The sequence below is a fragment of the Emydura macquarii genome, unplaced genomic scaffold (assembly GCF_026122565.2).
Source record: "Emydura macquarii macquarii isolate MOO-44397 ecotype Brisbane River unplaced genomic scaffold, CSIRO-AGI_Emac_v2 contig_67, whole genome shotgun sequence".
NCBI classification, from domain to species: domain Eukaryota; kingdom Metazoa; phylum Chordata; order Testudines; family Chelidae; genus Emydura; species Emydura macquarii.
This window is the reverse complement of record NW_027130204.1, coordinates 1,369,686-1,381,000: the sequence shown is the minus strand read 5'-3', so window position 1 is coordinate 1,381,000 and position 11,315 is coordinate 1,369,686. Positions and strand designations below refer to the sequence as shown.

Genomic DNA, 11,315 nt, shown 5'->3' with positions numbered 1-11,315 from the left:
CACACATGGAAACAAAAATTGAGCTCCCAGCAAATTGTCACATTTTCACATCTGCGTGTTTATTATCCCCAGGTAGGCGTTTGTCTCCTGCTTCTCTAACCTTGCTAGATTTTACTTTTAGGCCGGTTTCCGAAATACTTTATAAATCCTACGCCTGGGGGGAAAAAAAAGATAAACAAAAGAGGGACTCGGGATTATTTTATTTTCCTAATTTTGACAGAGGCGCGCGCAAAATCGAAGAAACTTTGTATCCACCGGAATTGTCATCTCTCCGTCCTAAATATGCCGCTGCAGAGCGAGACAAGAAGGGAGGGTGGGGTGGGTTTTTGGTTTTTTTTTTAAAGTTAAACACCGAGAAAAGCTTTGATGTGTAGCAAATCCCAGCCGCTTTGGCAGGAGAGATCTCCTGGATCCCGAAGCTGGAAAGCACTTTCAGAGAAGGCGGGGCGAGGGTGCCAGAAAAAGAAAGAAAGAAAGAAAAGATGAAACTAACAAGCGCTGTGTGTGTGTGTGTGTGTGTGTATGTGTGTGTGCGCTTAAATGGGGGAGTTCGAAGCTCCACAAACACAGCAGGGAAATCAGACAATTTCTCTAATCTCCCCGGAATATTCAGCGCCCCGTCCTCTCTCCAGCCCTTTATCTGGAGTTTATCTTATCTGCTAGTTTCGTTTTTCTCTGTAGTTCTAATCCCAAACTCTCCCCCCTCCCCCTTCTCCTCCGCGAGAGTGACAGAAGCACGGACCTCCTCGCCCGGGCTCGGTCTCTGCGCGCTGGCGAATCAGAGAGTGTTGGAATCTATTGCCTTTGTCTGACAAGTCATCCATCTCCCGGCAAAGGGGGAGGGCGAGCTGGGGGTAGGTGGGGGGGGGGGATCTGGAGGGGGCTTTGCAGCTTTTAGAGAGACACACGCGGGGAGAGGAGGCTCCATTCTCCAGCCAAAGCTCCTCGCAAACACATCCCACCGCGTGAGAAAGTGTGCCAGGAGTGGGACCCTCTGCCTGGAGAGCAGAAAGCGGCGAGGGGAAGGAGGGAGGGGGTGCCGGTGCGCAGAGATCCCGGGGATTGCTACTCCACTTTGAACTTACATGAACTAGCCCCAGACTTGGCGGAGGAAGAGGAGGAAGGGAAGCCGCATCATCCTCCGCTGCTGCTTCGCCACCGCCGTCATCGTCACCTCGCTTGAGACGCGCCCTCGCCTCCAGCCCCTCGCTGCCCCGGCTGCCTGGGATGATCTGACCCGAGCGCTCCAGCCATGAAATTCACCTGCCCCCCGGCCGCCGCCTCTCGCTCCCCGCTGGGACTCTGCTGACCAGAACCTTTGGCGGAACCTCCACTTGCTCTGCCCAGCCTCGCCCCCCGAGAGCCAGCCCCCCCACCGGAAAGTTCTCGGCTTCCCGGGCAGGGGCCGAACGCCTGGCCCCCGCCCCCGGCCTCCCCTCGCCGGGCTTGTGTTTTGTTTCTCCCCTAAGTCTTGAAGTTGAGTTTTAGAGGCGACACGGCGGCTTCAGCTGATTTCTTCCCCTTCCTTTGCCTCCCCATGGATATGCACTGCAAGGCAGACCCCTTCTCAGCGATGCACCGTGAGTACCGGGGCCCAGCTCTTTCCACTGCATCCCTCCATTCCTCCTCCCCCAACCATTCTTCCCCACCTGGCCGGGGCCCCCTGGCCAGCCCATCCTTCTACCGCCTCACCCCAGCCCAGGTGGGGTCCGAAACGCCTGCCTGCCTTTCTCTGCCACCCCCTATCACAGCTCGCCCCCCATTTCCTTTGGGGCTAAGATCCTCACACAGGGGATCCCGGTGCCTGGGGACCCCCCAAACTTACCGAAGGGAATGAGTGCGTGCGTGAAAGGGAACAACAACAACAAAATCAGATCTCGCTCCAAATCCACTTGGCAAATCGAGCCTCAGAGGGGAGTAGTTGGTTCCGACTCGTGGGTCCTGCTGTATTTTTGAGCTTTTATATTTTAATCTGCAACCTGGGTCAAAGCTTTATTTTTAATTTTTTTTTAAATACCTATGTATGCATGGAAGCACGATTCTTCCTGGGTTTTTTCCCCTTTAAACTGAAGAAGGGGTAAATGTCACTTTAAAATGAATAGAAAGATTATTGTTTGTTTGTTTGTTTGTCTGTTTTAAGGATGAATTGGGGGGAAAGAGGACAATTATATTGTTGGGAAATCTGGCATTTTCGGAGGTTATTAAGAAGTCACAATTCCTCCTTTTTTTCCTTTAAATTTATTTATTTATCAGATCCCTGCGATGCATTTTAAATGCATTATTGACATACAAGAACGTGGATTCCTGATATGTTTTCAGTCTATAAGAAACCCATTTCAATCGAAGGACGGAGTGCAAAGGGATAAAAACCCCATGACATTTATTGTAATAATGAAATTACAATTCATTTGATCCAACTGCAGGCAGGGAAAATAATTCAGGGATTTAAAAAGAAATAAAAATAAAAATCTGAGATAGAGACCATATTGAGTCAGTAAATGAATAATTAAGAACAATTTGTAACTTTGGACCGTGAAACTTTTCAAGACGCGCCCTGCCAGTTGTATAAAAATAACCCCATATTTAAAGGATACAAAAAATATTTAGGATTTAAAAAAAAAATGATTGCAAGAAGAAAAGGAGCAAAAGTATAAAGCCCACGAAGAGGTTTGGATGTAGCTTTATTTCTTTTCAAAATTGCTTGCTTTCTAAGCGATTTTGCTTAGGGAAAAAATATTGTTTCCCGAGTATATTCACGGAAAATACTACTAGCATTTGGAGATATTTTGTTTGCACCCACACAAACCCACTTTCTTTTTAATTGATTACGATAATTTCGTAATTAATTTAATTTGAAAAATATATTTAATCGATAGAAATATTTCACAACACAGCGGATGTTAAAGAAAGAGTTAAAGAAATCCCAGTATGATTTGGGAACATTTTATTTTTGCTGCCGAATTTTAAAAAAAATGTATGATTCAGTTTTTGCCAAATATATAAATATTATATCATATATATCTATATTAGCTGGCAACTATAATACACATAGGCGCTGATTTCCTCACGAGCATACACATATATACAGACTGCAAAATGTGTTCTGTTCAAAGGGACAGATATATATATATATATAGAGAGAGAGAGAGAGAGAGAAATAAGGTTTGAAAAGTACCGATCTAAATTAAAACAAGCCCATTGGGGGGAAAAACACCGGGTGCAATAATTTGAATTTTTAATTTTTTAATCTTTTTTTTTTTTTTTTTTTTTTTTTTTTTTTGCATCTGCTGCCTTTTAATACTCTGTAATGCGAGTTATCAAAGGTGCCTTGAATTATTTATCAGTGAAGTGCTGAAGAAATTGCTGGCTTGTAACTTTAGAGGCAACATGTGCAAAAGGTGGTCTGGACAAATGAAGAAAACAGACACACACACACACATACCATTCAAGAAAGACTCAAACTGTTCCGGGGGGGAGGGAGACAGGGGGCAGGAGAAGAAATGTCCACTACCCCCACTCAGTAATCCCCAACATTTTTTTAACAAAGGGGTTTTTAAAAATCCAATCGGGCCCAAAAAAACGGTCTAAAAAAACCATCCTGGGATTATGCTCAGGGCGCTTTGGAGGGTGTTAATGGGGGTGGGTTGGGGGGGTCTGAGAGATGAAAAAACTCTATTTGTGAAGAAGGTCTTGGATCGATCGCAGGGCAATGAGAGTTCCCACTAAGTTCAGAGCCAATAAGTCAGTGTCAAAAGCACGAGAGAAAAAACTCAGCAAAAATACAAACAGATCATTTTTCAGCAAACTGCAAAAGGAGCTGAAGATCTCTTTCCAGGAGAAGCTGCAGAAGGTTAGGTCTGTGTGAAAGGAAGGCGCTAAATACAGTATACACACACTCCACATCTTTATCTATCCCGGGTGAGGATGTTATATCGCTATAGCTACAGAGGGATCATCGCCAATGAAGATGTACTCTCTGCACGTATTTATGGGCACACACATGTATACCAATGTGCACTTGCAACGTTGCTATCGCGCGCACACATTTAGTCCTTACAAATACAGATCGTATTTTGCTAAGATCCGAATGAAGAGATCGCCTCCTTCCTTACCCTTCCCGCCTGACAACGGTTAGCAGGTGCAAAGCTCATCTTCCCTGTATTCATCCAGATTAGTGTTATTGGGAAAAGGCAACTCAGGCGCCCTGTGGAAGGCAGAGCTGAGGTTTTGTTTGGAAGAGGGTTGAATGGGGAATTTTTATTTCCCCTCGAACAGAATCCTTGTTAAAAAAATCGAGGCGAGTGTGACAGATTTTTTTTTCCTGACGGATTCCCTCCCCCCCCCCCCGCCCCCAAAAGATATAAAAGCTTATGAGAGAGAGGTTTTGTTTTATAAACTATTACTGTCTGCGGGACACAAAGACAGGTCGTTCTGTCGTTCCGTCGTTCGTTCGTTCTTCCTTCCTTCCTTCCTTCCCCTTTAATTTATATCTATCCCAAAATAAACAGAGGAAACGAGTTACGCCAGGTCAAAATCCTACGGGGCAAGGGTGGCAAAAATAAGTGCGGTAGACAATGTGCTAGAAAATCATGAAATGCGAATTAAGGAAGAGAGGAAAAGGAGCAACCCAAAAAGAAGGCGGATTCCGAAAGGGCTCTGGCTGGAGTCTAGGCAGCGAAACGCAGGAGTTTGGGAGAAAATCTTTCCCAACTCCTCGGGCAGGAACGAGCGTGGGGGCTGGTATTGTTTCGGTGCTCGTCCCCACAAGGGCCCTTGAAATTCTGCTGTTCCATCAGGCCGTTTTAGAGATCGTGGGAATGAAGGGACACAATTGCCTTGGAGACTAGCTGGGTGTGTGAATGGGGAAAGTGAAATCCGTAAAATATTCTCTCTTCTGGGTTAGGGTGTATTTGATTTTCTTTCTTTCTTTTCCTCCCCCTTCCCCGCACCTCGCTCCCTTCATAGCACCCATTCATAGCTAGTCACTGGGGGTTTTGCGCCGCGGGTCGCACCGTCCCCGACTAACGCTGTGTTTTTGGTGTGCGTGGGTGGTTGTGTTTTTTATTCTCTCTCCCCAGCAGGGCATGGGGGAGTGAACCAGCTCGGGGGGGTGTTTGTGAACGGCCGGCCCCTACCTGATGTGGTGAGACAAAGGATAGTCGAGCTGGCTCACCAGGGAGTGCGACCCTGTGACATCTCCAGGCAGCTGCGGGTCAGCCACGGTTGTGTCAGCAAGATCCTGGGCAGGTAAGGCACGAGTGAAGCCGGCCGGGGAAGCTCTGTGTGTATCCCCTCCTCTTCCATCCCCTCGGGCTCCCCAAAATCGGCTCTGCGCCCCCCGGGTTGTCAGGGAGCCTGAAAGGGGAGAGGTACAATTTGCAGAGCAAACCGTTCTCCCCCCACTAGGGCCACCTCTCCCTCCCCTTCCTGGGAAAACACTTGAGGCAGGAACATTTTGTGAATCGGAAAGAAAAGGGGGGGGGGGAGATCCCCACCCCACAATCTACCGAGCAGCCTTAAAAAACGCCCGCGACCAAATTTGGTGTGAAATCTCTCGAGCGGATGGGGAAACCTCTCTCTGAGCCCGGCCTGGGGCTGTCTCCATGTTCCTAGCATTAAGGACACAGGCTGCCTTCATCTCCGGGCCTTCCTCCGACCTGCCTTTTGCAAAACCGGTGTCCAAGCCCTGCGGAGCTCATGGCCACCCGGGAACGTGGGGTGCCACGGCCAGAGATGAACAAGGAACCCCGAAATCCCCCTTGCACACCCAGGCAAAGCCCGTAGCTCTCTGCTCCAAAGCCAGAACAGCTGTTCCACGGGAGGAGAGAAAAGATGGGGGACTGCGGGGGACTGGCTGGGAAAGGGGAGCTAGGGAAGAAGGAGAAAAACCCGCTAAAAGGGGGTGACGATTCCGCGACTTGGTTGCCTCCCTGGACTCCTCATCCCAGCCCAGCCTTAGAATCCCTCCCCAGACCCGGCTGCCCTTTCCCCTGCCCCGGGTGGTCCACATCCCTCCGGGCCACGGTTGGGGTTTTGTCTCCCCATCTCTGGCTGGGCCTGGAGTTTGCCTGGAAAAAGGATCACCCTTCCCCCCCCCGTGCCCCTCGACACATACCGCAGCACGAGGGGGCAGCTCCACCTCCGCTGCCCTCATGGCCCCCAAACCAGGTGCCCCTACGCCCCAGCGACCGCTGAGGAGCGGGGCCGCCCAGCCCGGAGCCAGGCACCCCCGGCCAAAGGTGGGGAAGGCTCTGCTAGGCAGCAAGGGCAGGTAGAATTGCGGGGTTGGGAGGGGGGGCGAGGGGGAGCCTTAGCTGGCAATTGGGGAGGAATTTGTGTGGCAGCCGATTGCCGGGTATCGATTAGCCCTCGGCGCCCAGCTCCAGCCGCCCGGTGCCGGCGCAGGGCGGGCCGCGGGCACTGACTGCGCGCTGCTTTGGCGCAGGTATTACGAGACCGGCAGCATTAAGCCCGGCGTGATCGGCGGCTCCAAGCCCAAAGTGGCGACCCCCAAAGTAGTGGATAAAATCGCCGAGTACAAGAGACAAAACCCGACCATGTTCGCCTGGGAGATCCGGGACCGGCTGCTGGCCGAGGGCATCTGCGACAACGACACAGTGCCCAGCGTCTCCTCCATCAACAGGTAAGGCCGCCCCTTGGCCTGGCTCGAGCGCCCGGCCCCTGCCCCACAGGCTGGCCAGCCCCCGGCCCGTTCCCACCCTCCCTTTCCAGCCCGAGACCCCTTTCCCACAGCTGCCCCTTCCCCCACGCCACTTCCCTTTTATGGCCCCCATAACCCTCTCCCGGCAGGCAGGCAGACAGACAGACAGACAGTTCCTTTAACCTACAGGTTGGGGGGGGGGGGGACAACGCGCTTGACCACCACCCCCTCCTCCTTTGCAGCCCTTGAATTCCCAGCCCCCGACACTGAGCCTGCAGTTACTGTGCTAGTCCCCGGTGGTAGCAGACCCCCATCCTCCGCCCCGAGGCGAGCCCTTGCCCCTGGCTTTGCTCCCCGGAGGCCTGCTGGCGTTAGAAACCTGCTCGGAGACCGGGCGTGCGTGGGCGGCCCGGGGCAGGGACCGGTTTGGTCAGAGAGACGGGGCTTTCCTCGCCGGTGTGTGTTGCCAGGTTGTGCGTGGCAGGGGTAGGCACCTGCCAGGAGGCTTGCTTTCCTCTCCCCTGCTTCTCTAAGGCTCCCTCCCTCCATGTCACGGAATGCCAGTGTTTTCAGTAATTAAGACTGTAAGATTAAAAGCTCCCATATCTAAAGACAATCACAGCCCGCACTCCTGAGCCATTAAAGCACCAAATGTTTGTTTATCTTAAACAAACAGACTTCACTTCCCAAATAAGAGGCTCCTTCCCCCCACCCCCAGGGGCAGCTGCTAAGCCAGAGAGGACGCCTCTTGTGAAGGCAGGGCAGAGCTCCATGAGCCTTCTAGCTGCTGTTTCAAACCTGCACAGATCACAACCCCTTGCCGGAGTTTTGGTTGCAGCAGGATGGATTTAAACACACACACACACACACACACACAACACTGAGGGAGAGACTCCTTTCTTTGGGGGAGTGAGTGAACCCCAGTTCAGCTTTTCAGTGGCAAAAAGGATCTATTCCAGGTGACACAACCGGGAATGCTGCAAGATGTTGTGTTGCACACAATCATGTATTAGCAACATACACACTCTGCATACAGCAGGGAGTCACACATGTGCAACACACAGGAAGATGCTTATGCACACACATACACATATCACACCGACCCAAGTACGACAACACACTTATACAAACACTCACACGGCTGTACATGCTCACTCACACACGCACACACACACACCCCATTGGAAACACGGTAACACATATATTCGCACACTCACAAAACCACACACATTTGCACACTCCGATACAAATATCACCCCAACAGAGTAACATACACACACACGCAAACATGCACACACAGACAATTACACATACAGAGAACACCACTCACAAATTCATACACTACACAGAGTATATATACACATACCTTAGAGACACATATACACTGACCAGCACAGTAGTGTCTAGTGCATGCATAACGTGCATATGCCTGTATATTTACACGTATATGTGGCAAGTGCAGCCAGGATTTTGAAAAACCCTGTATGTTCACACCAACCAAAGGGAAAATAAATATGGGGAAACATGACAGTATTTTTGTCTTGCCCTATCCATGGGAGATTTATGAAAATAAGTCTAATAACTCAGACAGCATATATTTCCCCAAATGGCATCCTGTATAAATGGCTTTTAATATTTTGCAAATTATATGGAATTATCCCAAATCATCTTGAAAACAGCAGGTAGAATTAGCTGGTGGAATGTACCTTGGCTAAAGAAGATTCCCTCAGACACACCGTCTCTGTAATATACTGCTAGGCTACCCCTGGAAATTATCCCTGTGTGTGCCATCTGTATTAAAATGGTTATTAAGTTATGAACAGGGTAACATAATACTGATCGGGTAATTATACATCCTCCTAAAAAACCTCCACATCCCTGTTACTCTCTCAGTCAGGTATTGAAATAATAACAGCTTGACATTCAGACACCTTACAAAGCAGCTGTGGAAGGACAGCCAGATATTCCTAAAATAAATTAAGCCAATGCCTCGGAAGTCCAGATGAAAGGTTTTAGGGTCTTTGATTCCTTCGGAGAGCAGCAAAGATGCAGTCTGCTTAGCTGGAATGTGCATGCTGCTTTAGCTAGCCTAAAGCATATGGACATCCAATACCCACTGGAGAGGGGCTTGTAACCTCTTTGGGAACTGCAGCGGGCTGCACGGTGTTGTGTTCGAGCACAAGGCCAGAGCCACATTTTCTAGCTCTAATTGTACCTTTGCCATTGACTTGCTGTGTTGCCTTGATGTTTCTGTGCCTCAGTTTCCCCACTTCTAAAATGAAGTTAATAATACTGACCTATCTCACAGGGATTGGGGGCTTGTATTTAGCTAACATTCCTAAAACTCTTTGGGGTTGTGAGTAGCTTTATAAATGCCAAATATTATTATTTCCAATAGGCCCAACTGTGCTGCCCCGATTCCCACCATGGTAATATTTCAGTGTGAGATTTTCAAGGAAAATTGGGATCAGTTCAGGGTCTGGTGATGAAAACTCTCCTCAATCTTTTTCACAATGCAGGCCCAACCTCCCTCCCGTTCACCCATTAACTTTCTGCAGGGCTCCCAGAATCCCAGACTTGTGAGGAAATGATTCTATCCAGGGCCACCGCCAATGATAGAAAAAGCACCATTTTAGGATGTGTGCTGGGAAGGAGCACAGTGCTGTGTTGTGAGAGAACCACAGCAGCACAGGAAATAGAGAGAATGAAAGGGTCCCATCCTGCTTCCACTAACAATGCAAGTTTCACCATTCACCTCAATGCGAGCAACACTAGGAAGACAGCAGAGAGAGACAGGGTTGGGTTTATAATTCAAATGCAAATTATCATTCTCTTCCATTGTCAAAGCACACATTTAGAAATAAAAAGATCATGTAGACCGCATATGTGTGATAAACTGCCGAGTCACCACCTGCCCTCTGATCACCAATTTGGTCTTTGCTGGATTTACTCTAACATCCCAACTCCCTGAGCGGCTTCAGACAGATGCCATTTCTTAAAATCAACCTGCCACAAAAATGTTTCCTTTCCCTCACAATGCAGAATTTACCCCCAAAATTATATTGGCCCAGAGTCCAAAGTGGGCAGTTTTCAGTCCTGCACTAATGATGGGTTTAAAGTCCAGTGTCTCGGGACTCTAGAAATTAGATCTTTGCAGAAATGGCAGAATCTCAGTTTTCTAACAGGAAATGAGAACTAGCTTTTGTCCCTAGAAAGACCAAATATATAAGACTTTAAAGCTGTGTGTGACATTTATATGTATATGTCTATATATATATATAAAGCTATTCTAGGTCATTTTAAGAGGTTCTGAAAATATATTAGTTAAATGTTTTTGCTCTTTCTGCGTGCTGCACAGAATACTAACAAAGGCACCTGGGTTCTAGGTGAAAGGATACAAAACATAGTCCCAATGGAATTTTTAAAATCTCCATAAAACAGTTTTAAAAAGATTTTCTTTTAAATTTCTGGCACCTACAGAATACATGTTGGATAGTCAAAGATTTATCAGCATGCATTTATAACTCACTCTCGGCTGGGCCACTTGTGAGTAACGCGATCATCCCAAATTTAGGCTGATGTAACCTGCATGCCACAACACTGTGTTTGAGCTATACATATATAGTACAGTGAAAAATCTATCTTAGCCCTCCAGACACCAATAAAAATCAGTTGCCTACCCATTGGTGGTCTTCTATTAATGGTGGAGAAGAAATATACACAATGCGTTAGTCAATGGACAAAATAAACTACAACTGGTAGTCTCAAAATGGGTGGTTGCCTAATAAGGGAGATTTCTAGTACACATTTAATATATTATATAGTATACATTAGAGCAAGTTTAATATATATCTATAGGATAGATATTGTATATATAATTGAGAAGCAATTAAGTGACATAAGGTTCTAATTCTATATTGTAAGCAATGAATTTTGATCTCAAGTATCTAGAGAGAGTTTCCATGCATCACATGGAAGTAGACTGGTTATCTATGATCATTTAAGTAGGGACTATTTAAACTGGGTTTGCATCCGCATTGCTGTTAGCAGTACAGTTACTTCTCTAGTATGAATTCGGGTGTTGGATATCACTTCCCGCTGGGATGGAGCTATCTCATGTTATCGACGGTGTCAGCTTCATTGTGTTGCTTTTGGAGACTCCTAAGAACCCAGGTTATGCATGTAATGATAACCCACTGAAATCTGTACAGTTAGGCTGTGTGCTTCAGTGGGAATAGCTCTGCTGAGCCCATCATGGAACCGAGTTCATAGTTCCATAGTTAAGGATGCAGCTCCCATTCTATTCGAAGCGTTATTTTTTTACGTCCCTCTAACACTCAATATGCTATACAATCTCCCCGATGTGGAACAAAACAACCCAGCCCATAGACAATGTGCCACTCGATTCCAGCTATGCTGCGGTGGCTTTCAGCACTATTAGATTTGCAGTCAGTGAGTAACAGGCATGATCCTTACCTGAGGAATGCAGAAGTCACAGGCTTGTGGAATAATATTATAGTCAGTCTGCGTACTTATTGGTTACTTGTTGGACTGTGTGTTTTTCTGTGAGTTGGAGTATGGCAGGGTATGCAGTTTTCCGGACATGATACACCTCAGATGGACTGTCATGTGCTAAGTTGCAGGATAAAGCTTT

At 47.7% G+C, this 11,315-nt stretch overlaps 1 protein-coding gene across 1 annotated transcript in view; it reads left to right on the top strand.

The window, feature by feature from the left end:
• The first annotated feature begins 943 nt into the window (after window positions 1-943).
• PAX2 (paired box 2) overlaps window positions 944-11,315 on the top strand; it is a 99,166-nt gene continuing 88,794 nt past the window's right edge. The window contains exons 1-3 of the mRNA XM_067537347.1: window positions 944-1,580; window positions 5,079-5,247; window positions 6,446-6,643. Of these exons, the coding sequence (XP_067393448.1) occupies window positions 1,538-1,580; window positions 5,079-5,247; window positions 6,446-6,643 (410 nt within the window). The 5' untranslated portion in view covers window positions 944-1,537. The remainder of the gene's footprint in view (window positions 1,581-5,078; window positions 5,248-6,445; window positions 6,644-11,315) is intronic.